Source organism: Micropterus dolomieu, linkage group LG15 (genome assembly GCF_021292245.1).
Source record: "Micropterus dolomieu isolate WLL.071019.BEF.003 ecotype Adirondacks linkage group LG15, ASM2129224v1, whole genome shotgun sequence".
NCBI lineage: Eukaryota > Metazoa > Chordata > Actinopteri > Centrarchiformes > Centrarchidae > Micropterus > Micropterus dolomieu.
In genome coordinates, this window is record NC_060164.1 from 17,001,674 (window position 1) to 17,028,364 (window position 26,691).

The following is a 26,691-nucleotide window of genomic DNA, read 5'->3' on the forward strand; positions in this document are numbered from 1 at the left end:
TTCTCCTTGTTCTGGCTCTGTCTTCCTGCTGTTGCAAAACATTTCATTTCCTGAATGAGGCTGAAATATTAGCTTTTGTTTTTCAGGCCTATTGACTTTGCTGACAAAGTCTTTACTCACTCACCTCAGGTCTCAGATTTACTTTTCACTCACAGTAGTCATTAATTGTGTGTTTTAGAAACCTCCGTTTACTTAATTTGACATAGATAATGGTTTTATGAGATCACGTGTTTTATGTCCATCTGTCTGGAAATTAAAATTTTGATGAGTGTGTTTTGTTTTTTGAGACAATGTCAAGGATAGCGTATTCATTGGAAATTGGGTTCCCGACAGGTCATTATATTATTTCAAGGCCGGATTCAGTATTAAATCAGCACAGGCACAGAATATGTAGGTTTGTTGTGGTTTGAGTAGAGGGAAAATGACTCATGAAAAAGTAAAGAGCTGAATGAAATTTCATTCAGTAAAGGTACTGCATACTAATCTGTGAATCCAGACAAGCCAAGACTGTAGTGTGTGAACTTGATTTACACAAGTTTTATCACTGGTAAAAATTGTGTAATAGTTACAGCAGACCCTGTTTGAGTTAGTGAACTTATGTCCTTGCTGAGCCTACATTAGTAGTGATCAGCGTTAATTGATCTATGAGTTAAAAACAAACCACTCAACCACACACATCCCAGAATAGTGTCAAAAGGAATATCACTGTTTGCTGTGACTAAAGTAATTGCTGTCATATTATACTTTAAAGAACACGGGGGCAATACCCAGAATTTAAATATGTTCTTTCCAGTGTTTCTGCACCCAACTTTGTGGTTTGACAAAACATCTTGCACAAATAATGTGAAGCTCCATAAACCACAGCCCAACCACAGTAATCCAGTGTCAGACTCTTTGGCAGTTTTAAGCATTTGAGATGCTAATGGTGCTGAGTTCATCTTCATAAGTTATGAGCGCCTTTCAAATTTAGTTTCCAAATTGAATGCAAAATATTATCTCAATGGAGAAATGTTAATCTTTAGTCTGAAGGGCTGTCGCTAGGTCAGCTCTTTGGAGAAATGGCTTCTTAATCCAAGCTGTCTCAATCATTCCTTATCTAAGCCTCTCAAAACTTCGATCTATTGGACTGAATTGCTCTTATTTTCCATCCTCAAGAAAAGTTCCTCTTTGCAGAAACAAATCTTCTTTGAATCTTCTTTGAATGAATTTGCTTTGCTTTTCTTCTTCTTCTTCTTCTCGTGACATTATTTTCTTAGAAGTATTTGTTAATTGTGTGAGTCAAGTAACTACAGTCACTGATGGCAGTTGGTAAACGCAGCATATGAAGCAATGTGACCATAAATAGCGATTGTGATCTTTTACTGGTATTCAAACACACTATAAAAGTACATTGTGTATCTGTGGTAGCAGCATTATTAGTGTAAACGGATATAATCTTAAGTGTGCAGACGATAGCTCCCCTTTTGGTAGGGGCTTTGAACTCAGTGGTCAGCAGAGTTTCTTGTTAATGTGTGAACTGAATGTCAGCTGGGATTGTGTCTGAATTCCAGCTGCCGCTTGTTAGATCTGCTCTAGTTCAGTTAGTTATGCTTGTTTTAAGGATTCTTCACGATTAAAGCTTCAGCCGGGCTCAGTTAATGTAGCCTTACTAATGGGGGGAGGGAAATGTTGTGGATGTTAGTAATATATATCGGGCACTATATCCTATGCTCTTTATATATGTTCACAAATTAAATCATGTGTTTCCGTCTTAATAAGGCATTCCGGTAGTTAGTTAGAGTTAAGAAACTCTGGATAAGTAATGGATTTGACCAAGTTATGAAAGTTGGCATAAACTGTGAAAGAACTAAATCACTGCTGGTGTTTATATGGTTAACTGAGTGAAGTACAGAAAGGAGGATTTCCATTGGCTGGGTGGCACGCTGTAGTCAAAGCTCTAGTGTTTCATGGCGACAGAGGGCCATCCCTCTGAGCACAGCTCCAGCCCCTTCATCTGGTTCTATTTAAGGCCTCTAGTGCCGACTCTTATGATTGGTGTACACAACCCCCTACTCTTTCTCCAGCTCCAACCCCAACTGAGGAGAAGGAGGCTTTTTAGCAGATGGTTTATTTTCCAAGGGAAATCATTTCTTTCTCCCACTCTACTGTGTTGTCCTCAGCTGGCTTTAGCTCACATTTCTATCACTACTATAGCTCCTTCTGCTTTCTCATTGCTGCTCCTCTTTCTACTGTGTTAATGTGCCTACCTGCAGCTACTGACCCGGTCCCAGCTTGGTTGGACTATAGGGATGAGGCCCCTTCAGTAACACAGAATGGATTTTCTGCACATGACTGCTTGATCCTTCACTTTTTGGAGGGAGATTCTGTTCCTAGACTTTCAGTATCTCCATTGCCCTTGTTGTTGGGCTGGAGGGGGATGCAGCTCTATGGCTAGACTCTCAGGAAGATGCACTGAGCCCTGTGAATATTGTGATTGGCTGAGCTCTACAGACAAAGTGGCCTATGGCACAACGAGTGCCCAGCAGTCGTTCTCGTGGACCTATGGCTGGCAGCTGGCTGACAGCATGTTTTTTCCCATCAACTCCAGGTCTGGATGCTTCGGATCCCATGCTCCTGGAACAGTACGTGGTGGTGGCCAGTTATGAGAAACAAGAGCCTGCAGAAATCAGCCTTCAAGCGGGCGAGGTGGTCGACGTCATTGAAAAGAGCGAGAGTGGTGAGTTACCGAAAACAAATCCACAACAAACACATGCTGAACAGTGTACATTGTTGTGTGTATGTCAGACACAAACAGACTGTCATGATTCAGCCCCATGGTTCCTCAAACATGCTGCCCTTTTCCCTCACTCAACCCTTTGTCCACAGCTCGCTAGCTGTTAGTTAGCCCCATCTGGAGGCTCACTTTGGCCTGCAGTCATCCCTGTTTTTTCCCACTGTTGGTTTAGGCTGGGGACCAGAATGTTGCCTCTAGCAAGAGGAATGCCTTCCAGACTCGTATTAATTATCCCACCTCACTTTAATGGAAAGCCAGAAAGACATGCCGGATTTACAAATGCCAGCTGCAGAGAGACCTTAGTCAGCCGTTTAACCTCTGGAAAGAGTTAGCAAACAAGATCCAAGATCACATTTTAGGGTATGTGTGATTCAGTTTGACAAGAGTATTTGATGTCTAATGAGTCAGTAGCTGTATTTTTTTTTTTCTAGGAATGTGCTAAAATTTTTCTAGGAACTTGCATGTATTGTGGGTGGAGAAACACACAAAAAGACCCTCAGCAAATGCACATGAATTATCTTAAATGCAGTACAATACAGTAATACAGTAAAATGAAAACTGGTTAGATAGTTTTTTAGATTTTATGACACATGACAAGGAAACCAGAAAAGCTACCGTGAGTATCAGATCGCGAGTCTTGGTTAAATATACTAAAACCGTTAACTATCACTGACACCCAAGTCTAAACACCTGTTGTTTTGAAGGGAATTTGCCATATGAAGCAAAAGAGAGGTACTGTAAAGGCCCACTAACAGGGTCTGAAGTTGAGCTTTAATGGTGTGCTGAGACAGTAAAACAGTAATGGGACTCATGTGTTCTTCAGTGGGAGGATGGGGAAAGAGAGGTGGAGGAGGAAGCGGTGACCAGCAAGGCAGCTGGACTTGGGTTTCATGATGGGTGTGAGTGAAACGCCATGCCACACTAGCCTTAAGGAAGAGGGTCCCTAGAGTTGGACCGCTTTGAAGTGTCACGTGTTCTGCCTTCGGGTTCATGTATTTGTTTTCACTCCCTGCTCCAGAAGGATTTCAACCCAATGGGGGGCCACAGTGAGGCGGATATTCCAACACCTTGAAGTCCTTTTATCGGGGGGCCTTATATGAGAGCTTTCCTCCATGAACTTGAACCGCATGGTCCTGTGCTTTTAAGTAGAGGCCCCCTCACTTTTGCATTTCAGTTGACCACTGTGCAAAGTTATAGTGGTTGGTCTGTGCGTTGATGATCCATGCAGAATGGGAAACTCATGCACTTCAATGGTCCCATTGCAGATTTATGATTTCCAGGCTTCCAAGTTGTCATTATAGCTTAGTTTCCATGTTACTATTGCTTTGTTTCATCCTCTTCTCTGATGCAGGCTAAGTTTTGTTGCCACTCTCAGTTCGGCTCATTCATTAATTTCTGGTGTGGTTGGATTAGTCATGAGTTTCTAGAATGAACAGTAGACTTCAGGCTTCTTAAATAACATCTTAAGGCTATTTGACAGTTTTATTATACACTGACGGACACTTTCACAGAGATCTGAAGTAAATACAGCCCCCCCATCCATCTTGCTATGGAGACCGTTTCCAGCAGCACAGCTAGCATTTAACTGAAATCTCAACACCTCCTGCAATGGAAGTCGGCTAAATCTGCTCCATTTGGCTGGGTGACATCACTCCATATGCCTTTTGCCAATACTAACAAGACCAGGTGTGTGCTAAGAAGATTTCAGAGCTCATTTCATTTAGCATCCATTCCCTTGCAGTATAAGTACAAACCCTTTAATGGTTTCTGACAGATTGATCTGTGTATTACAGAGTTATGTATGCCGAGTTAGAGGTACTAAAAGGTGTCTGTTGCATTTGTAATGATAAAAGGGTTGTATGGATTTTTTATTGAGCCTCCAGCCATAGTCTCACATTTTCTTTAAAGCCATGTACATTTAAACCAGCATGGATGTCCCTGAAGAGTCTTTGGATGCCTGAGGACTGAGTGGAAAACATCTGTATGCTGTCATATTACCATCTAATTTAGTATCAGCATTTTGTGTCTGAGTGAGATTTTTTTGTAACAGTGTAACAGAGAAAGATCTTGAAATGGAAAACTATAACTCTGTGTTATTCTTGCCATTCACCCTAGTCCTTCAAACATAAGTCCTGCTGTTAAAGCTACTGTACCATAGACTGTGGCTGTGACTGCTGCCAGTGCAGTTATCGACTTTTCCTTACCTTAGATTAGATAACATATGCCTTAGACAGGGCAGTGAATCTAGGTCAGACCTATAAGCAAGCTCTGCTTTCTCCACTTTTCCAGCCTGCTGTCCCGAGCCAAGGCAGTATTTTCCATTGCACTTGCTTGACGATACAGTTTGTGCCGTGGCCTTTGTTTCAGTTGGTACAGTAGTTAATATTGATTTGTGGTTTGTTGGTTTTGAAGTAGGTGTAGTATGCGGTAAATCAACAAGGTAGACCACTGACTGCTTGGTCTTTCTGTAATAATTTTCTTAAAAGACAGGAGTTACTTTTTCCCATAAAAATAAACACAAGGTATAATCTAAAGGCACAATATGAACATGTTATAGAAGTTACAAGTTAGCATTCCCCAAAAATGTTTAAAATTTGGTTTTATAAGTATTAATTCTGTCTTCACTCCTTCTGCAGCAATTTTAATTGTCTATTTTATGAGTTTGCTGATGGGCTGGCTCAGGAGGAAATAGTAATGCAGGGAGAAACTCAGGGGGGAGAAAATGGAAAAAGACATTTCCTGCCAAAGTTAGTGGTTCAGAGAGGTTGGTTCATTATAATGGCTTAATGGATCCTCCAGGATGCCTCCTCAGTTTACACTATATTGGAGAGATGTTAACCAAAGCTAAGCTATCAGCCTTGTTGGTCAGTTCAGATGGTCTGTATTCAGTGGTTTAAACTTTGCCCTTTAAGGGAATAGTATGTACTGTAGGAAGGGAAAAAATTATTTGCACTTGTGGAAATACTGTACTTATTGTAGCGGGTTTGCCTATACCTCAAGGGCAGCTTAAGGCACAGTGTGCCCAGTGCTGTGTAGAAAATCGCTCTCTGTGGACCAGTCAGGGTTTAACTTTTCTCCATTCCAAGTCCAGATCAGCTGTTATGAATTACAATTTGCTAAATGAACTCCAGGAATGCCTGTCTGTTTTGGAGAGGCTAGCTCACATCCGTCCGTCCCTCCAGCTCCCCAAAGACCCCTTGGCACCACCCATGTACAGTATTGTATCTCTGCTGCTCCACCCAGTTTACTTAAGCAGGGTGGAGTGAGTGAAATTTCAGGAAGAGCTTTAAGGGTCATTTACTAAGACGGTCATCTTAGCCCTTTTTTGTTCTCATGCAGACTAATGATTTTAAGATTAACACATCTGAGCCACAGAGAAACTGGACGGTAACAGGGGTATCCTGCAGGTGGTGTTCAACTGCCTGTAGACTGCTGGTGTCAAATCCTGGCAGTTTAAGCAGGTGTGGCCCTCAGCATAATGGATGTGCAGGATGTCTTCTTTACCTTAACATGAAAAAAAAATGTACCAATGGAGTAACGTCTACGCTCTGTCTTCAAGCTGACAGTAGCAGGCTGCTTGATGTTCAGAGAGACAGATTCTTCCAGGAACTGAATTTGCTACTAGAGCACAGACTTTCAGAATCAGTTTTATTGCCACGTATGTGTACACATACGAGGAATTTGACTCAGGATTGTACATTGCTCACGATGTGCTTACTTATACAATAATAAAATAAAATAAAATCAGACACAAACTACAGAATAGACAACACTAATATACACACTATGAACAAAACAATATAGACATATCAACAAATAGTGCAGTAATCAGAGTGCTGTAACTTTCTAGACTTGGACAATCTGAGTTAGTTGTAATTCTTGGCAATGTGGGTCTTTCGGTTGGTCCAGCCACTTTGGTCCAGACTGAAATATCTCAACAACCATTGGATGGATCGCCATTTCACATTTGGTACAAACATTCATGGTGCCCAGAGGATATATCCTGATGACTTTGGTGATCCCAGTCTTTACATCTAGGGCCAAGGAAGCTTTTATTGGAACTTCTGAACAGGTATTGAACAGGTTGCCATGTAATTTTGGACAGACATTCATGTTAACAATCAAATTAAATCAATTTTGCTGATCCCTTTACTGTCCATCTAGCACACCATTAGCTCATATTGTAGAGGTAATAAACTGTGTATTTCCTTGAAGCCCTCAGTCGACTGTATTTGTTGTTTCACCTGGGACACAATCCTAGGTCTTCATAATCACCCTGCGCAGATAACAACTAAAATGACTGTTGACTTTCCCGAAAATGGCACGAAAAAGCACAAAAAGCATCATGCATACCTGCCACATGAGGATTAAAGGAAAGGTATTTGTTGAGTTTCTAGTGCTGCGAGCATCTGCAGCACTAGCCTTCAGTTTCCCAATTTGCTATGTGCAGTTTCAGCAAGAACATGTTTCCTTGTATAAAAGAGGAAAAACCCTATAATTCATGTCAGAGAACCACCAAAGACATGATGCAGAAAACTTGCCAAGTGTTAAATGTCTTTTTTTTTAAAAGCTGAAGTTGCAGCAGCAGATGGAAGACACATTATCCACTCAAAGTAATCCCCATCCTCCACATTCTTTCAACTGACCATAGGAAGTACTAACGACCGTCTCAAGAAATGAACCTTTTCCTTTATTTTTAGATATGGAAACTCAAATGGGAGGTTTGTAACTGGCATTTCAACATGGGCTTCATCTTGTCGCAGAGCGATACAGGCAGATGAGATGAAGAACAGGAGCAATAACAGTTTTTAAGAGCACAAATGGTGGTAACAATAGTCTACAGAAACCACTCTGTGGAGCCAAAGAGGTGCCCCTCTCTCTTACTCAAGAATTGACCATTGAGTTAAACCAGCATTTTAAAGGGGTGGGCTTTCAGATACTCAAGGACTGCTGTGTCTCCAAATCAGTGGAGCCTAGAAAGCAACCAAGCTCTAGGCTCCAGCTTCGTTCAGACCATGAGGGGATCCTTTCAGAGAGAGAGAAGGCTGTGCCTTAGGTCAACATTAGCTCTTGAAAGTCGTGTTGTTGCTGTTTTCACCCCCCCCCCAGTGTTTTATGGTTTTATGAACTGGAAGTGTGTGTATTGGGCTGGATACCTTCCCCCTTGTGCTTTGATACCAAATCCACTGTTAATGAATACAGAAGCTGGAAATGAATGGGGTTTTCTCCTGCTCTGCTCAACAGTGGTGTCAGATATCTGCAGGACTGCTGAGCCACTGCATTCCTCATCATTTCAGGTCATGGAGGAAAAAAAAGCCTCCTTGTGCTGCTGGATCTGTGGTTCTTATATTCATGCTAGATGTGTAGAAGTATTTTGTTGAGTATTGAGTATTACAGAGTTAGTCCAAAGCACAAAACAATGTTTATTTTGAATTTCAGTACAGGTTAAAGTCTATTTGTTAAGGACAAGGAGCATGAAGGAGTATAGCAAATGTCACACTGTGTTGCATATGTCATTCCTTAGGTATCAGACTTGATTTATTGAATTCTTAGATTGCAGTTTTGTTTTATAGGTTATCCAGTCACCTCAGGAAAAATCCCACATGGCATAAATCTAGTTTCTTGTTGCAGCTGAGAATCTGTTGTTGATTACAGTAAAAATGTAGCACCGGTCTTAAAGCTGATAGAGTTTCCAGATGGCAGATACTGTACGAGAGACAAATAGAGCTCAGACTGCAAATTGCTGCAAAACGTTTAACTTACATAACCGATATGGATTTTGTTCATTATACAATCAAACAAAACAATGTATTTATTTAAATCAACAAAGGCAGAGAGTTAGACAAGAAGGTTGATACCACTTTCATGTAGGTCGGTTCAATGCGAAGCTACAGCCAGCAACGGTTAGCTTAGCTTAGCAGAAAGACTGGAAACGAGGAAAACACTATCCTGGCTCTGTCTCACTAATTTACATTTTGTCTTTAATTAGTGTATTCCGTACCAAAACAAGTGTAAAAATTACAATTATATATTTTATGAGGGGTTATGTGCCAGACTAATTCTTGGCTGGGACCAGTTGACAGGCAACCAGCAGAGACTCCAAGAAGTTACGAGATATAACATAAGCTTTAGAGGTGCTGGGAGGCGGATTTGGGTATTGTTTGTTCTAGGCTAAGCTGAAAGATATTAGAATTATATCGAGTTCTCGCGTAACTCTCTGCCAGAATGTGAGTAAGTGTATTTCCCAACATGTCTTGCTTTAAATCTGCGTCTGTATGTTTCATGCTGTCTAAATTAGGCTGACATCATCATTTTCATTTTTTATTACAGAAATAATTGGAATCAAGCAGGCATTTAACTTGATACGACCAGAGTTTTGCACCTCACAGCAGGCTACCCGAGGCATAAACTTAGTTACAACTTGACCTCAGCTGCGCTTGAAACATCTTGTTTTTCCCAATGTCATTGTAGTGCAATACAAAAGTGTTGTAAAGACATACCGTTGGGTTTCTTCCTTTCTGAGACTGACATTTGAGGTTGATGTCTGTGGTCATGATTCTATGGTGTGATGGTGTTATATGACATCTCCACCAGAGGGTTATGGGTTTAGCTATTGTCTTATGCAACCACTGACCCATAAACGGTGGGGGTTCCAAAACTAAACTCTGCTCAAACGTTTTAAAAGCTTTTAGATTTACTCAGGATGTTGACTAAGTAGCTATAATCATAATACTGAATAATGTTTAGCAAAGTGTATTGCCAGTCAGCATTTGGCTGTCTTTTTTTCTTTTGTGGTTAAAACTCTGCAGCAGCTTTCCAAGATTTTGAACTTTTCCGTGGCTGGTGAGGCAGGAAGACACTGAGAAATGCATGTTGTAATGTAGACTCAAGATAGACGTAGATAGACGATGTAGACTCAAAAACAACGAGAAGCGATTAAAAAAAGCAGATATCAATACAGGTGTAGGTTTATAATGTACTGTATGTCTCTACTCTCTCCGCTGTGGGATCCAAGACAGGTCAAAATAAGACAAATGCATGGATACATGTCTACACATAGACACACGCGTATGCACACACACATATTTCCAGACATAAGGTATGCTTCCTTCACCTTTGTTTCTCCGACATCTGTGCAGATAATCCCTGCCGTCTGGAAACGAGGAAGAGAACACGTTCTTCTCTTAATCTTATTTCCATTATCTGCCATTTCGGCTTAAAGCAGCCGAATCCACAACTCCACTTGAAATCTGAAGCCCTAAACGTGACCTATAGATTGAATGACTTCATGTCTTCCACATGGTTTATGAAAGTTTGATTTTTGTCATTTTGTGTTGCCTGTAAATACGCATCGACTATGGAGCTGCTTTTGTGCAAGATTTAATTGCAGTCACTCTGAATAAATACATGCGATGAAAGACATGAAGCAGTGTTTTCCTCTACATTTCATATAATTGCAACCTGTCTGATATAAACCTGCAGTGGCATGGAAATCAGCACGTATGTAATGCGTGTGCATTTTTTTAAAGTACTTTTATTGCTTCTTTTGAGGTTCAGTGAACTCAGCCTAAGCACCTGCCATATGGGAGAATGGTTGGAAAAATACAGGCATGGCAGCGTTAGCCATCAATAACAGCATATATTTACTCAGGCCTTTTAAAGTGACTGTGTGTCTTTGCTGTGTATGTATATTCAGACTTTATAGCCAAGTGTTCAATTAAAGTACATTCCCACACCTTATTCTTATATTTGCTTACATTTCTGTAAGTATCAGTTTGCTGAAGTGAGAATGACATTTCCCCCCAGTGTGTCAGTCTAAAAATAAGCAAATTTAAGGATTTTTCTTTGAGTTGATGCAGGTCTTTTTACTTCTGCCAAGCTGACCTTCCTTTATAATGTTCAATTTACTTTAATGTAACATTAATAGAGCTGTTGTTGACCTTTGGTGGTCACTAAACACAACACATCAGATTTTATTTAAACGTTTTCAGGGACTCCATAAAGTATTGCAAACTTTTTGATATAATCAACTCATTTAAAATTAGGATGACAGTATAATTAATGTTAAACAATAATTGAATGTTCTCACAATATTTTAACTCAACTGTGGACAAAAAAAGGCTGTATTTTGAGTCCTTCTCAAAATGGATGGTTCTGAATGGAGGCAACATTTTGTTTTGTTTTTTGTAGCTTGCTGCTCTGTTTGATTTATTGGCATGAGGTTTTGTTCAAGCCACAGCTTTGGTGTAAAGACTGAGCACATTACACGGCTTATTACGTACCTGAGCCCTGGCCAGCATGTTGTTATGGAGCCAAACACTAACAACATCTTGCTATCTGGACCCTCCCTAACACTGTGCAAACGAGCCCCGCTGTACAGCCGATTATGTACTTTGTCGTGTGGCTTAGCAAGTTCATCAATTAAATAAATCATCCTTCACATGAAAAACAGTATCTGCATGTGCAAGTTACAAAAAGGCCTAGAAAGATTTTCCTTCCCTGAGAGTCCTGCATCTAATCTGTCAGCTGGATATCTCTAGTGCTCCTTGATTCTAGTTGAATTTGGTGGACAGAAAAAGAAGGGCCATGATGGGACTTAGTAGGACCATTTGTTTATTCTGAAATGCACCTGCGTCCTGGGTGCACCGAATTTCTGTGAGATTGTTTTGTCATGTGGAAAAATAAGGATGACTCCATTCTCTTTCAGAAATGCGTTTCAATCTTTTTGCTGTTATTTCCATATTAGCATCCTATAAGTTTACCCAATCCTTTAACATATACAGTAATTACATCTTCTGTCTGTTCTTGTCTCTCATACTATATTCTGCTTTTTTATATTATTTACGTGCAACTAAACTACCTATTAATACACTTTCTTTAGAAAAATGTACACTGGATGTTTGGACCAGCTGTGAAGGTGTGATGGAACACTCCCGTCCGCTTTATGGGTTGTCCGGATAGCTGTCAGCCATATTGTATTCCTGTTACCAAAACAAATAGTATATGTGTGGCATACCATACAGTTTTGGTGTCAGCTTTGTCACTTAAGTCTCCTGTTGAGAGCTGGTGAGAGGTCTCACAAATATGGTGGGACTTTTTGTGAAATTTTTCACAAAAAGTTAAAATGTCAGTATTTGTGTACATAATGTACTTAACATTTTCCACAAGCCCTAATCTAACACAACAGACCTCTCCACTCGACTTACTTTATTGGGATCAAATTATTTTAAAGTGAAACATTATTTTGCAGGTGCACATTTCCGGCTTGGCATTTGTCATAAAGCAAGTCATATCTGCTAGTAGTATATCAGAAATCCTGATGAAATGTAGGTTCAATAAGCGCTACATCCCGGCGGTGATCCCTCTGATGTTCTTCGCCTTGACCGTAGTAATGGATTATGTTGGCAACACATTTAAGTTCCTCATGTTCTTATTCATTCATTTCAGCTCATCCCTGCGTTTTGACAAAAACAAACATACATGTCATATGACGTGGGATATAAGCCAGACTAGAAGATTTATGGTCAGCAGATGTCATCTGTGTTCATTTTCATCTGTCATTGCAGAGATTATGTGTACTCTTTGGGGCAGTAATCTTATAATGGTCCCAAATTCATCTGCTAAATTTCAACATAACTGTTAAACCTCAGAAGACATTTTAATTCCTTACACTTACGAAGTTTACGCTATATCGACTGTATCTTGCTATGTAGTGCATTCCATTGTGTGACATGTTTGTTAAACATCGGACATAGTTTGGGTGATTTTCAGGCTCTGTATGTTTTTCCATAGGTTGGTGGTTTGTCAGCACCGCGGAAGAGCAGGGTTGGGTCCCTGCTACCTATCTCAACTCACACAGTGGCACGCGTGATGACTTGGAGCTGGGCGCCTCCAAAGCTGGGGAAGGTAAGTCACTACAAACTCTCCTGCCTCTGCCCACCCACACACACACTCAATCACAACCTCACACACAAATACCATCTCTGCCCTTAATCCCCCGTCTTTGATCTGTGACAAAATGGAGCAAACTCGCCCCTACATCCACCGGTGCCGGCCTACGCTAACGGGTGGCGCCAGGCTGGAGTGAACACCTCTCTCTGTCTGCCTGCCATTATAAGCACGCTTGAACAGAGTGTAGATTCAGGCCTGGGTAAACAGCAAGGAGGACTGCCAGGAGACAACAGACCACAACCACTGAAGTGATGTACAGTAATGCTCTGTACAGTAGAGATGCAGAGCAATATTAAGTGATATGACCTCCACGGAGTGAGCTCATGAAAGAGGCATGTGTTTCCATCAGCAGTAAGGAATAAAACAGGAGAATATCTCATGAGTCATGCTCTTTAAATTATGGTTATCGTTTGTTAAAGCAAGCTCTGACATAAATTATGCTATTTCATGCAATGTCTGCTTGTCATTGTGGATTGCTCATACGTCACAGTGCAGTAGTGTTGATGTTAAATTTTGCGAGCTCACTGGAGTCAGAGAGGGATCCAAAACCCTGATAAGAAACACACATATGTAGAGTTTAGTTTGCCAAAATATAATGCGGACACATGTGAAGCTGAAGACAGCGTCCTGTCATGCAGTCATCATGATGGCCCCGTCAGATGCGGTTATCAAGCCGTCTAAAAGCTCTCAAGCTATTCAATATTAGTGGAGAAAACATTTTAATGTCAGACCAATAGAGCTCAATTAGTGTCACATACACTACATGGGTTTGACAGTAAGTGCAGCAACTGCAGCTTGTTTAAGATTTTGCAGCATTGTGGTAGAGACTACCCAACAAACTGGAGGCAAGGAAATCATTAAGTTGCGTGTCACACTTCCAAACAAACATTAAGATTTTCCATCACACTGGCCAAAATACATTTTGTTGTACAGTTGTTGTTGACCCAGGATCCCATTGGTGTTGTATATCTTATGACTCAAGGATAGAGGGAAAGAAAGAATACATGAGGCTAAACAGTGTTACCGCTTCAGAAAATGTATACAAATACGCTAAAATGCCCCTTTTATCAGGGAGATTTCAACATGTATGCAAAGCACAAATGTATGACCACACACACAAACCTAAATGTAAACGTCTACACCCAACACTTCTGTCTGCTCTGTCAGAGGTAGCTGGAGTTTACTGCCAGGGATTTTTCTGCGAAGGACAATCTGTCAGTGTAATTATGTGTCTAGTCAGTCACGGGAATGGCTTGAAACTCATAAAGCATCTCTTTGTCAGTCGTGTGGTCTTCCGCAGTCTGTGCCACCGCATTGTCACAGAAAAACTGGATTTGGGATTCATGGTAGTTCTTTCGAAAAGCCAAAAAAGTGACACGTTGAAAGCTAAGACAGCTTGAGATGTGACATTACCCACTGATGAAAGGGTATACACATCCCCCTCTTCCTTGTTTCAGTCACGTTTTGTATAAAAATATATGTATAAAATAAAATCCCCCTGCTTCCAGTCTTCATGCTAAGCTAAGCTAATGGCTGGCAGTGGCTTCATACTATGTATAGATACCCTGACTCTCAGCCAAAAAGTTTATTTAGAAAGTATATTTCCCAAAATGTCAAACTGTTCCTTTTATATTTTCCAGGTTTTGTAATAGTAGCACATGCTATGTTTTTTTATAATGATCTTAATCAGCTGCCTGGAAATATTCATTTTAACCTGTTTCACAAATTCTGTCTGATATTTCCATCATTAGAAATTAAAAATGTACTTAATTTAAAGGAGCTTCTTCTTCTATCATTTTGGCATGTGACACAAGATCTTACAGTTGGCAAAAATTGTTTCCATCTCCACTGTTGTACCAACAAAAGGCATAGGGGAAAAAATATACCCTCTGAGGCACACAACTCCAACCAGCGGCACCATCAGCTGCTCTATTAACAGGATGGCATTCCTGCTGCAGCAATGTGTGTCCCAGGTGCTCTAACACAACAGGATGGGAAAACCATGCTAACAACATCCTTAATCACAAGCCACAGAGAAGATGTCCTGGTTTAACACTTCCTCTGTAACATTCATCCACCCACACTAACACGTCCACCATGTTTTGCTTTGTGGTCTTGTTTTTATGTCCTCCATGTAGCTAATAACGGAGCTCTCTTAGTTGGATCCATGTCATGTGTGTGCTGTGTGTTTGTGTAACACTTGTGCTTTGTTTGTTTGCTGTCGTCTGGTCACCACGTTTGTCTGTCAGTCACTAAGCGGCATAAGGCTCATCTGAAGAGGCTGGACCGGAGATGGACGTTGGGGGGTGTCATCAGCAGGCAGCAGAGCCGAGGTAGAGCCGAGACAGATGCTGCCTCACCTCCCTCCCTCCATATGTTATTGTTCTCCTCACACCGTCTTTATTGTCTCTTCTCACCACAACTCGACCCTCTCCACATGCGCATATTTGTTCAGGCTTTCATCCTGTCTTGTCTTCCAGCAAATGCATTTATCACGAGCCCCACTCCAGCACAACTAACCACTAACTGACGTTAATATGAAATGAGCTTGGAAAGCAAAGGTGAAATCAGCAACTTTTATATACACCAATTATTGATGCTAAGCTCAAATTATGTTACAAAAGTGCTCCATGTAAGCATTCTCGTTATAATTAAACAGTGTGCCAAAACCAATCTTCCCAGAAACACAGAAAAAATACTACCCAATCATCTGAAAGTAGTTGCGTAATAGACTGTGGAATGCCTCATGCTGCATTTTAGAGCCATATTTTGCTATTTTTTATGAGCAAATGAAGCGTGTATGTAGTTTTCTAATGAGTGTGAGTTCTACCAAAGAGTGGCAGAAACAAACATTTATCCTGCTGTGGTGCAGATGGCAACCAATATTGACAGGTAAACAAAGAGCCTTTTTTAATCTCTCACTTATTCAGCAAGAAAGTCACATTTTCAATCGCAAACTTGCACGTTTTTTCTTAACAAGGCCAAGGGTTTTTCTTTTTTTCACAGGAGATGCATTTGGATTGCCGACAGAGGAGTGAGGATAGGCTATTGAGTTCAGCCCAAACTTTGCATTTGGCAGAGGATGCTGCTCTCTGGATTGGAGAGAGAGTAGTTTCCACCCTAGGACTGAGATCCTGCTTTGTGTTTAAAAGAAAAAAAAGACTGATATTTTGCTGACTCCACAAGAATAATTTATAACACTGATGCAGGCGATGCATGTTGGTGGTTAACATAACATCTGATTCAGAGTTTCCCTTTATTGCACGATTTACCAGCCCTGACAAAGAGGCCGGAAGAACCAGGCAAAAGGAAAATGGAGTGTACAGAAATATCCTTTGCCCGTGGAGCCTACTGTAGTTTTTTGCAAGTAAAGGGAATTGCTATCCCACAACCATTCTGCTCCTACACAACCTTAGAAACGGGTGGAGAAAAGGAAAATGGAAAAATTTGTCACCAGAATGTTGATTCCTGTGTACCAACTGGAAGGACAGCATACAGAACACACCTCTTCTCCCTGTGCTGTCTGTGTTTAGACAGGAATTGCTATAATGACAGGAAATTATGTCTTTGCTTTGCCCCTTGGCCTTATGGGAATGCATAAATCAGCATGGAGCCTCTGCTCTCTATTATGTGCTGAGTTAGGAGATGCATGCTGTTGCAAGACCAAGGTCCCTATTAGGCCTTTGTGTATAAAAATAAATTAATTTTAATTTAGATCACATTTTGAGGAATACGCGCTAGTACTAGTTATTTGTTATGGACTTTATTGGTCAGTTGATAGTAGAGAGCTGACAGGAAATGAGTCAAGAGAGAAAGAAGGGGAACAATGCAAACTGGGAATGTTGCGGTTTATGGTCGGCACCTTATATGGGGGGACAGACATGACCCGATTATGGATTTCGTTTAAGTGTCTACAGATCCAGTCACTGCCAGATGTTCTAATAAAGATCTTTTTAAATACGTTTGATATTTACAACTGACCATCACATGTGTCCCCCAAGTGAGAGATACCGGTAAATAAACAGCTTTGCCAGAAGTTAGCTTCGTTGTACAAAGTTCACTCACTTCCAATTCCCTCTGTAGGCTTTACAGCCAGCGTTGCACACGCCTCTAATCCAGGATCTCACCCAAAATCTACACTTCTTAGTTACTTTTTTGGTCTGCACACTGCTTGTTGCCGTCAACGTTTGTTTTGGTACAAGAACACACAACAGTTAGGGTTCTCATGGGATTTGCCAGGTCATCTACTGCCAGAACTCCAGTGGTTACTGACCAGTTGTTCAGTGTGTTGTCTAGTGTATTTACTTGCTCGTAAGGTTTATGCTTCTTCTCGACTGAAACGATCTTCATGTGTGGTTTGTCCAGTCCTCCAGCTAGTTTTCAGTTTGTCCCAAACTTTGAAAGGTAACATTTTTTTCAAGTCTGTCTGAAACCGACACGTACATTGAAAGCGTTTTTGTTCATTATTTTTCCTCCTATCCACACTGGCTGCAAAGAGATCCCTTCTTAAAGAGCTTTCACTGGAAGTGTTGGGGGACAAATCCACCGTATTAGTTTAATGCAAAAAAATCCATAGAGCACCAAGTAGCCTGAGGCAGTCAAATTAGGGTATCCAAAGTTAGTCTTTTTTGTTACAAATTTCCTCACTGTGTTTCCACAGTGTTTCTTTGCTGAGTTGTGGTGCAGGGACAGCAACAAAAAGACAATACAATACTGTCACAGTGGGTTGCCCACGATAATGATGCTAACACTAGGTGATTTTTGCGATGTGATATATTGCAAAACTTAATCTAATATATAGCACATCACACCATCTGTGTAACTTCAGGGAAATACTGCCATGATGGCAAAATACTTTTTTTCTAAATACAAGAATTAATTATGTCCTGTAGTCATTCGCTGCATCATAAAGTTCTCTCAGTTTCATAAAAATTATAGACAAAACTCACATGCCAAAGAACATTTTAACACACACAGCACATCTTCATGCACATCTGGCAGCTGAACCAACTGCCAGGAAGAATAACAGTTTCAGTCTGCATTGAAGAAAAGATACGCCTCTGCTCTAGTATCATATCTCAAAATTGGTAACAATGTATCACAACAGAATAATTTTATCTTTCGTTATATATTGCTGTAACCATATATTGCTGCATAATGTAATGCAAATTATTTGTTAACCCTCATCTCTTATTACTGCAGTATGACTTTATAAAAATATGATGGAACAGATTTATAGAATATACACTTTACTTGATGTACTTTACAGATGTCTCACAGCCCTCAAAATCTTAGCTTTGTTGTCATTCTCTGCTCTGGCTTTTGCAGAAGAGAAGTATGTAACAGTGCAGCCCTACACCAGCCAGGGCAAGGATGAGATTGCTTTCGAGAAAGGAGTCATTGTGGAAGTCATTCAGAAGAACCTGGAAGGCTGGTGGTTTGTCAGGTAAACCTCTGCTCACTTGCTTCACACTTTGTTTATCAACTTCTGTTATTACAAACTTCTGTCCTGCATACTTTACAGGTACCAGGATAAAGAGGGCTGGGCTCCCGCCTCTTACTTGAAGAAGATGAAGGATGACTTCTCTCCCCGTAAGAAGACCGTGACGGGCCCAGTGGAGATCATTGGAAACATCATGGAGATCAGTAACCTGCTTAACAAGAAAGCCTTGAGTGAGAAAGATGTGCAGACTGAAGGTGTCCCAGAGAGCCCCCAGGTGGCCAGGAAGGAGATCAGCCTGCCAATCCTTTGTGCAGACTCCAGCCCTGTTAGTACCGCACAGGATGGAAAAAGTAAAGCAGAGCCTGCCTCACCAGCTATAGCCCGCATCGCCCCTCATCGTGTGGAAATTGGTTAGTGATCTCACTGTGAATGTTTGAATTTCTTTCACTCTCAAAACAGTAGATCACTAATTACTCAGTTTCACTTAAATTCTTTGAGGGTTATAAATATCTGTTCTTAAATGTAACCAAACAATCATGTATGTGTTTTTTCTGTGATTGTTTCACAGGTTCCCCAGTTCTCAGGCAAAAACCTCCTCCTCGAAGAGATGCAACCCTGGTAAGAGTGTTAGACATTTCAGCCATACATCATCTATGACCTCTTGTCATGCAGTCATTTAATTGTTGTTTACTGGTTAAAGTTAATTTTGTGGTTTGTAGGTGCTAATAAATATATATATCCCTTGTGAGCAATCTTAAATGTGTGCAGTCTTTACTTTTGTTCTTGGCTGAAGAATGAACGGAGAAATGGAAAGGATACTGTACCAGAGTCCTAAAATGTGCACTGCTTTTCTAATACATTAGTGTGAAAATATTCCATTACAAGTCAAAGTTCTGCATTCAGAATCTTACTTAATTAGAAGTACTTAAAATATAATTAAAGTATCAAAAGTAAAAGTACTTGTTTTACTTAAAAATATCTCATTTGACTGATTTATTTATACTTTACATTTGTAAATTGTTACTAATGCATCGGCGTGTATGCAGCATTTTACAGCTGCAGTTGGTCGAGTTGCAGCTAGTTGTTATTACTATAAGTTAGGTATTTTAGTCCAGTGGTTCCCACTCTGTGGGTCAGGCCCCCTTCTTAGTGATCTGAGTTTTGAGATGATTAATGAGGTACAAAAGAAGAAAAACAAAGTTCTTCTAGAAAATGTTGTATTCATATTTTTGGAATCTGCTCTACTATTTGCTTTTTTGTGAAACAATAAATCATTTTACCCCGTAGAGCCTTGAACAGTTATTTGAATGAAACCATGTGGGAAGCTTAAAAGTGAAGTGTAAATATTAACTACTCATAACTGCTCACTGGTCTAAATCTTTGACAATACTGTGTTTTATAAGATTATCATATGATTATGAATGAAAAATCTGAAAAGTAAAAAATGATAATTACAGTCCTTGAGTATCCATGAGTTACCTTTAGGCACTTACAGTTCATCTAACAGTGCCAATTTAATTTGTGCTTAGGGTTTTCAGTTGCCGTCGCCACCAGAGCCCCCTACAGTTGAAGCAGAGTATTACACCATTGCAGATTTCCAGTCCTGTATATCTGACGGTATCACTTTCAATGGAGGACAGAAAGCAGAGGTAAGCACTCTTTTCTAAGTAAAGTTCAGTAACAAGACAATCTTAAGCTTGTGTATGAACCACATATCATTTGCTGTATAACTTAATTATCATAGCTCAGTAGCGAACAAAAACCTTGTCCAAGAGAAAATCTAAAATTAAAATGTATAAAAATGCCTAACTCTTTTATGAACATGTATTTTAGGTAATTGAGAAGAACTCCGGTGGGTGGTGGTATGTCCAGATAGGAGAGAAGGAGGGCTGGGCTCCCTGCTCCTACATTGACAAACGTAAAAAGCCCAACCTGAATCGCAGAACAAGCACTCTGCGTCGCCCAAAAGTTCCACCCCCAGCTCCGCCTGTCAAAAAACAAGACTCAGCAGAGACTGCACCTCCCAGCAGCCCTGGGTCTGAAGCTCCAGAGTCCCCTGTGTCTTCTGGGAGGCCGGTGTATGAAGAGCCAGAATACGATGTCCCTGCCATTGGCGATCTGGACATGGAGTCTGAGTTTGAGTTTCTGAGGGGAGAAGGGTCCTTGGTGGATGGAAAGAATGATGACACTTCCTCCGAGAAGGGATCCCACCTGTCCTCAAAGCCTTCTCCGGCCTCGTCGCTCCACAGTGCCTCCTTTAAGATGGGTGAATCGTTTGAAGATGGCCATGAGGCAGAGGGGGAGGCAGAGGGGGAGGAAGAATGTATCTATGAGAATGACGGCTTCCGGCCCTTCAGGGAGACACCAGAGAGGCAGTGCAGCAGGGACTCAAATTCCTCCAAGACAAGTGTCTTGTCAGAAACGGGCAGGACTGCAAACCCAACATCAGGTGGATGGAGACCTGCAGGTAACAAGTTCAAGATCGACTTGAATGGGAGCCCATTTTCTACCAAAGCTGAGGAGGCATCCAGTCCTAAATCTGCTTCCACTGAGTCCACCCCAGATCTGTCCAGAACCAAAAAAGACCAAGACGAAAGCAAGGCATCCTCTTCCACCAAGTCTTCCTCTAAACCAAAGCCAGTGGTGAGGCCTAAACCACATCTTGCCAAGGCGTCCAGTGCAGAGAAGATGGACATTAGCACCTTGAGAAGACAGCTGCGGCCAACAGGGCAGCTGAAGAACGGCACCAAATCTAAAGGTGAGGACTCTGAGACAGCTTCAGTCATCTCCTCAGAAGACTCCTTCTCCTCTCAGAGCACGTCCGATCTCTCCTCCATCTATTCTAAAGGCAGCCGGGGAGACTCTGACCTGGAAGGATGCAGCTTGTATCGCACCACAGATCCCTATGAGAAAGTCCAAGAGTCTGAGCTCAGCTTTCCCGCCGGAGTTGAGGTGGAAGTGGTGGAGAAGCAGGAGAGTGGCTGGTGGTATGTCCGCTGGGGAGACGCTGAGGGTTGGGCTCCAACTTACTACCTGGAGCCCATCAGGCAACAAGATGACATGGCGGGATCCGAATCTGATGGCACCCCAACTAAACCTGGAAGCCTCAGCAAGTCCAACAGCCTGGAGAAGAATGAACAACGGGTGCAGGCGTTGAATAATATCAACCAAAACCTAAAGAAGGTCACCCCACCTATCCCCTCCAAGCCTCCAGGTGGCCTTTCCAAACCTACCGGCTTATTCGGCTCACGAAAGCAGAATAGCACCAAACAGCAGCAGGTTGTCAGACCTCAGTCTGTCTTCATATCAGCCCCAATTAGGGATGGTCCCAGCTCTCTCAGGAGAAATGAGTCCCTCAACTCCACGGACCACCCTCGTGCCAGCCCCACAGTGCGACGCAATGCCTCCTTCGGCACTGTTCCACACAGCCTGACGCCAAACAACATAGCGCTACCCAACAGGAACAGATCTGGTACCGGTAGCTCTGAATCCCTTGGCTTCAGCTCTCAGAAGAATGCCCTCCCCGTGTCCACAGTAAAACCCAAGCCCCACATTATCCACAACAACCTCAGAGAGGTTTATGTCTCCATAGCAGATTACCATGGAGACGAGGAGACCATGGGATTTCCCGAGGGGACGAGTCTGGAGGTCCTGGAAAGAAACCCCAATGGATGGTGGTACTGCAAGATTCTAGACAATGGCAGACCAAGGAAAGGCTGGGTTCCCTCAAATTACCTCGAGAGAAAGCACTAGTGCTCATGTGTGGAGCTGGCAGAACTCTGAACATGCGTGTAAAGACTACTCAAACAGATGCATTTACTTTGTGAAAAGGGCTAACCCTATGACGTTAAACAAGGATTGAAATCTTACCCGGTACCTTTGCCAAAACGAGCAGCCAGATCAAATTATGACTGAAATGAAACGAGACATCTGGTAAAGAGTCTACATGATACAGTGCGTGAAAAGTTTCATTAAGAACAATATTAGGACTTAATGACACTGCCAAAGAGAACACCAGAGTGCAGAAGAAAGATTTAATGGTTCTGATTGAGGTTACCTTTTAACTTGAACTAAGATGTCAGTTTGTGTCCACTCCTTGAACCCTTCTCTGTAAGTTTATAATGTAATTTTTTAATAAAACTTTTTAAGCATTTAAAGCTTACTGCATGTTTGAATTGATTCATTATACTGATGATGCGTTGAGCTGTAGCAGTTAAACCTTTTTCTCCTCCTTTCTGTAAAGAAAATGTCAGTTGTTGCCAAAGCTGCTTTGTGCTGGTCTCATCTTGGTGCTGTCAAATTGCATGTTTTTTTTTTTTTTTTTTATATCTCTGTATACTGTACGTCACCTTTTTATGTGAAATATTTTATCCATTTGATTATGTAATATTGTCCTAACAAAACAATTTGTGAGCATCTCTGATTATCAGTATTTTCTTACCCTTAAATGTAAAAACAATCCCTGATGATCTCCCTTGAAAGTTATAACCTTAACATTGTTTTTGCTTTACTTTCAGATTGTAATTGTCCAAAATTAAAACTTCCCTAATGTCAGTGAAAATTATATTTATTCATTACTTAAAAATCATATTATTACTTATTTTATTATTATTGTAAGAAATTTACTGATGAAAAAATTTCACAACCGCTTAAACATTTCTGATTAACTGCTCTATTAATCATGATAACATTTTGAATTTCTGCTGGGCAGTAAATTTGACATAACTCTTCAGCTGCAGTAGTACTGGGATGCTCACATTTGTTTTATGTTAACTGTGTGACCGGTGATGAAGTGCCAAAAGAATTAATTAAATAAATGCACTTTTGAACAATCATTAGTCCTTTTTTATAATCATTACTCATAGTTACTGTTTACCCACACATCAGGTTTGGTCCTGTAATGGTTCCCAACCTTTTCTGTCATGTACTCCCACAGTCCATTCATCAGCACTTATCATGTTCCAAATGTGTTCTTATGAATGGATTAAACACCATTTGTTATTTAACAATATCAGTTATATAAAAGGAGACCTTGTAACAATATTTTTTCATGGAGTTGAATTTTACCAGTGTGGTGTTTGCATATAGTGGCAGAAGCTGTATGGTTCTGTTTATCCCTTACTTTAAGCTTTAACTATTTCAACTGCTTATCCATTGCTTTTAACTATTAACTATGTATTCATTACTTTTAACTATTTCAACTATTTATCCATTTAGTGTCATTATTAGAGTGCTTTTCTTCTGTTGGGAACAAGAGAAGAAATAAACTTGCGCAGCTAGCATGTGTTAGTGGCATGGACCATATTTCATTCACTGTATAAAAGTGGACGTGGCCACTGTGGCTTCACCTATTGGTTTGTGGACTACTGTTTTGAAGCTCCTGTAGTTCGGCAGTTTGGACGCCACCATTGTAGTTTTTGGAACCAGAAGTGATTTGGTCTATTTCTAAGTCCATCGCTTCTGCCCCATGGGACCTTATTTTGGAAAAAATGTGTGTGGTAGTCAACAGCCAGAGACAACTTTTTTTTAAATCGCATTTGAATTGTGCCCTGAATTACACACGTTTGTCAATTTAAAATGTATGTTACGTTGGCAAGATGTTAACACAGTAATGCTAGCTAACGTTCATTGCATGTTTGCTACTAGCTAGGGAATTTAGCTACAGTGGGGAGAACAAGTATTTGATATACTGCTGATTTTGTAGGTTTTCCTACTTACAAAGCATGTAGAGGTCTGTAATTTTTATCATAGGTACACTTCAACTGTGAGAGACGGAATCTAAAACAAAAATCTAGAAAATCACATTGTATGATTTTTAAATAATTTATTCGCTTTTTATTGCATGACATAAGTATTTGATACATCAGAAAAGCAGAACTTAATATTTGGTACAGAAACCTTTGTTTGCAATTACAGAGATCATATGTTCTGGACCAGGTTTGCACACACTGCAGCAGGGATTTTGGCCCACTCCTCCATACAGACCTTCTCCAGATCCTTCAGGTTTCCGGGCTGTCGCTGGGCAATACGGACTTTCAGCTCCCTCCAAAGATTTTCTATTGGGTTCAGGTCTGGAGACTTGCTAGGCCACTCCAGGACCTTGAGATGCTTCTTACGGAGCCGCTCCTTAGTTGCCCTGGCTGTGTGTTTCGGGTCGTTGTCATGCTGGAAGACCAGCCACGACCCATCTTCAATGCTCTTACTGAGGGAAGGAGGTTGTTGGCCAAGATCTCGCGATACATGGCCCCATCCATCCTCACGTCAATACAGTGCAGTCGTCCTGTCCCCTTTGCAGAAAAGCATCCCCAAAGAATGATGTTTCCACCTCCATGCTTCACGTTTGAGATGGTGTTCTTGGGGTTGTATTCATCCTTCTTCTTCCTCCAAACACAGCGAGTGGAGTTTAGACCATAAAGCTCTTTTTTTGTCTCATCAGACCACATGACCTTCTCCCAATCCTCCTCTGGATCATCCAGATGGTCATTGGCAAACTTCAGACGGGCCTGGACATGCGCTGGCTTGAGCAGGGGGACCTTGTGTGCGCTGCAGGATTTTAATCCATGACGGCGTAGTGTGTTACTAATGGTTTTCTTTGAAACTGTGGTCCCAGCTCTCTTCAGATCATTGACCAGGTCCTGCCGTGTAGTTCTGGGCTGATCCCTCACCTTCCTCATGATCATTGATGCCCCACGAGGTGAGATCTTGCATTGAGCCCCAGACCGAGGGAGATTGACCATCATCTTGAACCATTTTCTAATAATTGCGCCAATAGTTGTTGCCTTCTCACCAAGCTGCTTGCCTATTGTCCTGTAGCCCATCCCAGCCTTGTGCAGGTCTACAATTTTATCCCTGATGTCCTTACACAGCTCTCTGGTCTTGGCCATTGGTGAGAGGTTGGAGTCTGTTTGATTAAGTGTGTGGACAGGTGTCTTTTATACAGGTAACAAGTTCAAACAGGTGCAGTTAATACAGGTAATGAGTGGAGAACAGGAGGGCTTCTTAAAGAAGAACTAACAGGTCTGTGAGATTCTTACTGGTTGGTAGGTGATCAAATACTTGTCATGCAATGAAATGCAATTTAAAAATCACTGTAATTGTAAAAATTACAGACCTCTACATACTTTGTAAGTAGTATCAAATACTTGTTCTCCCCAGTGTGTGTGTGTGTGTGTGTGCGTGTGTGCGTGCGTGCGCTTCTCATCCAGGCTTCAGCCAGCAGCCAAATCTTAACTCGCTCATCCGCTGCATATCACACGTTTGTTTACAGACTTCAATGTCGGTGGTGGTCACGGGGTGGCCCTGCTTGTGTTTTGGGGGGGGGCAGGGTGGCAAGGTTCAACAGGAAGCACGTTTTGATCTACTGCATGCATACAAGGAGAAAAGGGAGGATAGGAGGGAAACAGGCCACAAGGAGGAACACATAAATCAGAGTGAAGGTCAGCGCTGAGCAGCGAGACAGCCCCACCCCTGTAAAGAGGGCAATCCGCCAGCTGTCAGGCCCAGGCACAGCCAGCTTGCCAAAGCTAAGGCCAATAGCAGCTAAATACGCTGGCAGGACAACAAACTGCACATCCGTACCTCATCTCACCTCGCCTCGGCTCAGAGGCCTGTTCATTTGGGCCAGCAAAACAGGGCCAAATAAATGGGCTATAAGCTGGGTCAACAACTCTGACAACACCTGGTTTCAGATTTATTCCTGCTGAGATCTGGAGAACACTTTGACCCAATAACCCCATGATACTAATGTAACATACAAATACTAAATAGCAAGTGTGAAAATAAACATATGGATAGCACGCAAACAGCATGAGGGTCCCTGTTGCGTCATCTTTGCTACATGACAACGCAGCTGTGTACTTTCACAAGAGTGCAAAGGAGAAAAGTATTTAGAGGAAATAAAGAGAAATACAGACAAAAAGCGCTTGCATCAATCTGTAAACATAGGCATAATTCAGATAGATCAGAGACTAGCTGTCACTGAGGCAGCTGTGTGCTGAGGAACTTTGGTCTATGAATCAGCTTATAGGCGTGCTCAGTGCAGAAATAATCTGACGCAACTGAACTGAGAAAGGGAAAAACAAACCTTGAAACTAATAAACTAACCTGTATTTACTCAGGTAAGTGAAAACAGTGGTCTCTCCAGAATCCTGGATATGAAGGTGCTACCAACTTAGATGTGTTTTGTAATTAGTATACTAAAACTGCATGAGAGTATGATATCCATTTTACCAGAGGAAAGATGGAAAGAGTATGGCGGTGCTGTGCTATTTTCCTGTTCAAGCGAAGACCTGGAAAAGGAGAAACATATGGAGTACATGTGTGTGCACTGAATTACTTTTTATTGGCTGGAACTTGGTCCCAGAAATAACATGAGGTTTTGGAAAATACATTTTTCTTCCTGAGCAAATATGTGTGGGTGCTGACTGAGGTTAACCAACACCTGATGAGCTGATGGCTTTGATAAAAATGTTTCTCTCAGAAGCAAAACAGATGTTAATCTGACCAAGCGTGACTTCTGGACAAT

At 41.3% G+C, this 26,691-nt stretch overlaps 1 protein-coding gene across 3 annotated transcripts in view; it reads left to right on the forward strand.

Annotated features, from left to right (window-relative positions):
• Window positions 1-23,000, forward strand: part of sh3pxd2ab (SH3 and PX domains 2Ab) — a 54,880-nt gene extending 31,880 nt beyond the window's left edge. For 2 of the 3 annotated variants that reach the window (XM_046070955.1, XM_046070957.1), the window contains 8 exons: window positions 2,588-2,716; window positions 12,566-12,679; window positions 14,974-15,057; window positions 18,053-18,170; window positions 18,249-18,577; window positions 18,736-18,785; window positions 19,697-19,816; window positions 20,001-23,000. In XM_046070955.1, the coding sequence (XP_045926911.1) occupies window positions 2,588-2,716; window positions 12,566-12,679; window positions 14,974-15,057; window positions 18,053-18,170; window positions 18,249-18,577; window positions 18,736-18,785; window positions 19,697-19,816; window positions 20,001-21,920 (2,864 nt within the window). In that variant the 3' untranslated portion in view covers window positions 21,921-23,000. The remainder of the gene's footprint in view (window positions 1-2,587; window positions 2,717-12,565; window positions 12,680-14,973; window positions 15,058-18,052; window positions 18,171-18,248; window positions 18,578-18,735; window positions 18,786-19,696; window positions 19,817-20,000) is intronic. The other variant, XM_046070956.1, reaches the window with a different exon arrangement.
• The last annotated feature ends 3,691 nt before the right edge of the window (window positions 23,001-26,691 follow it).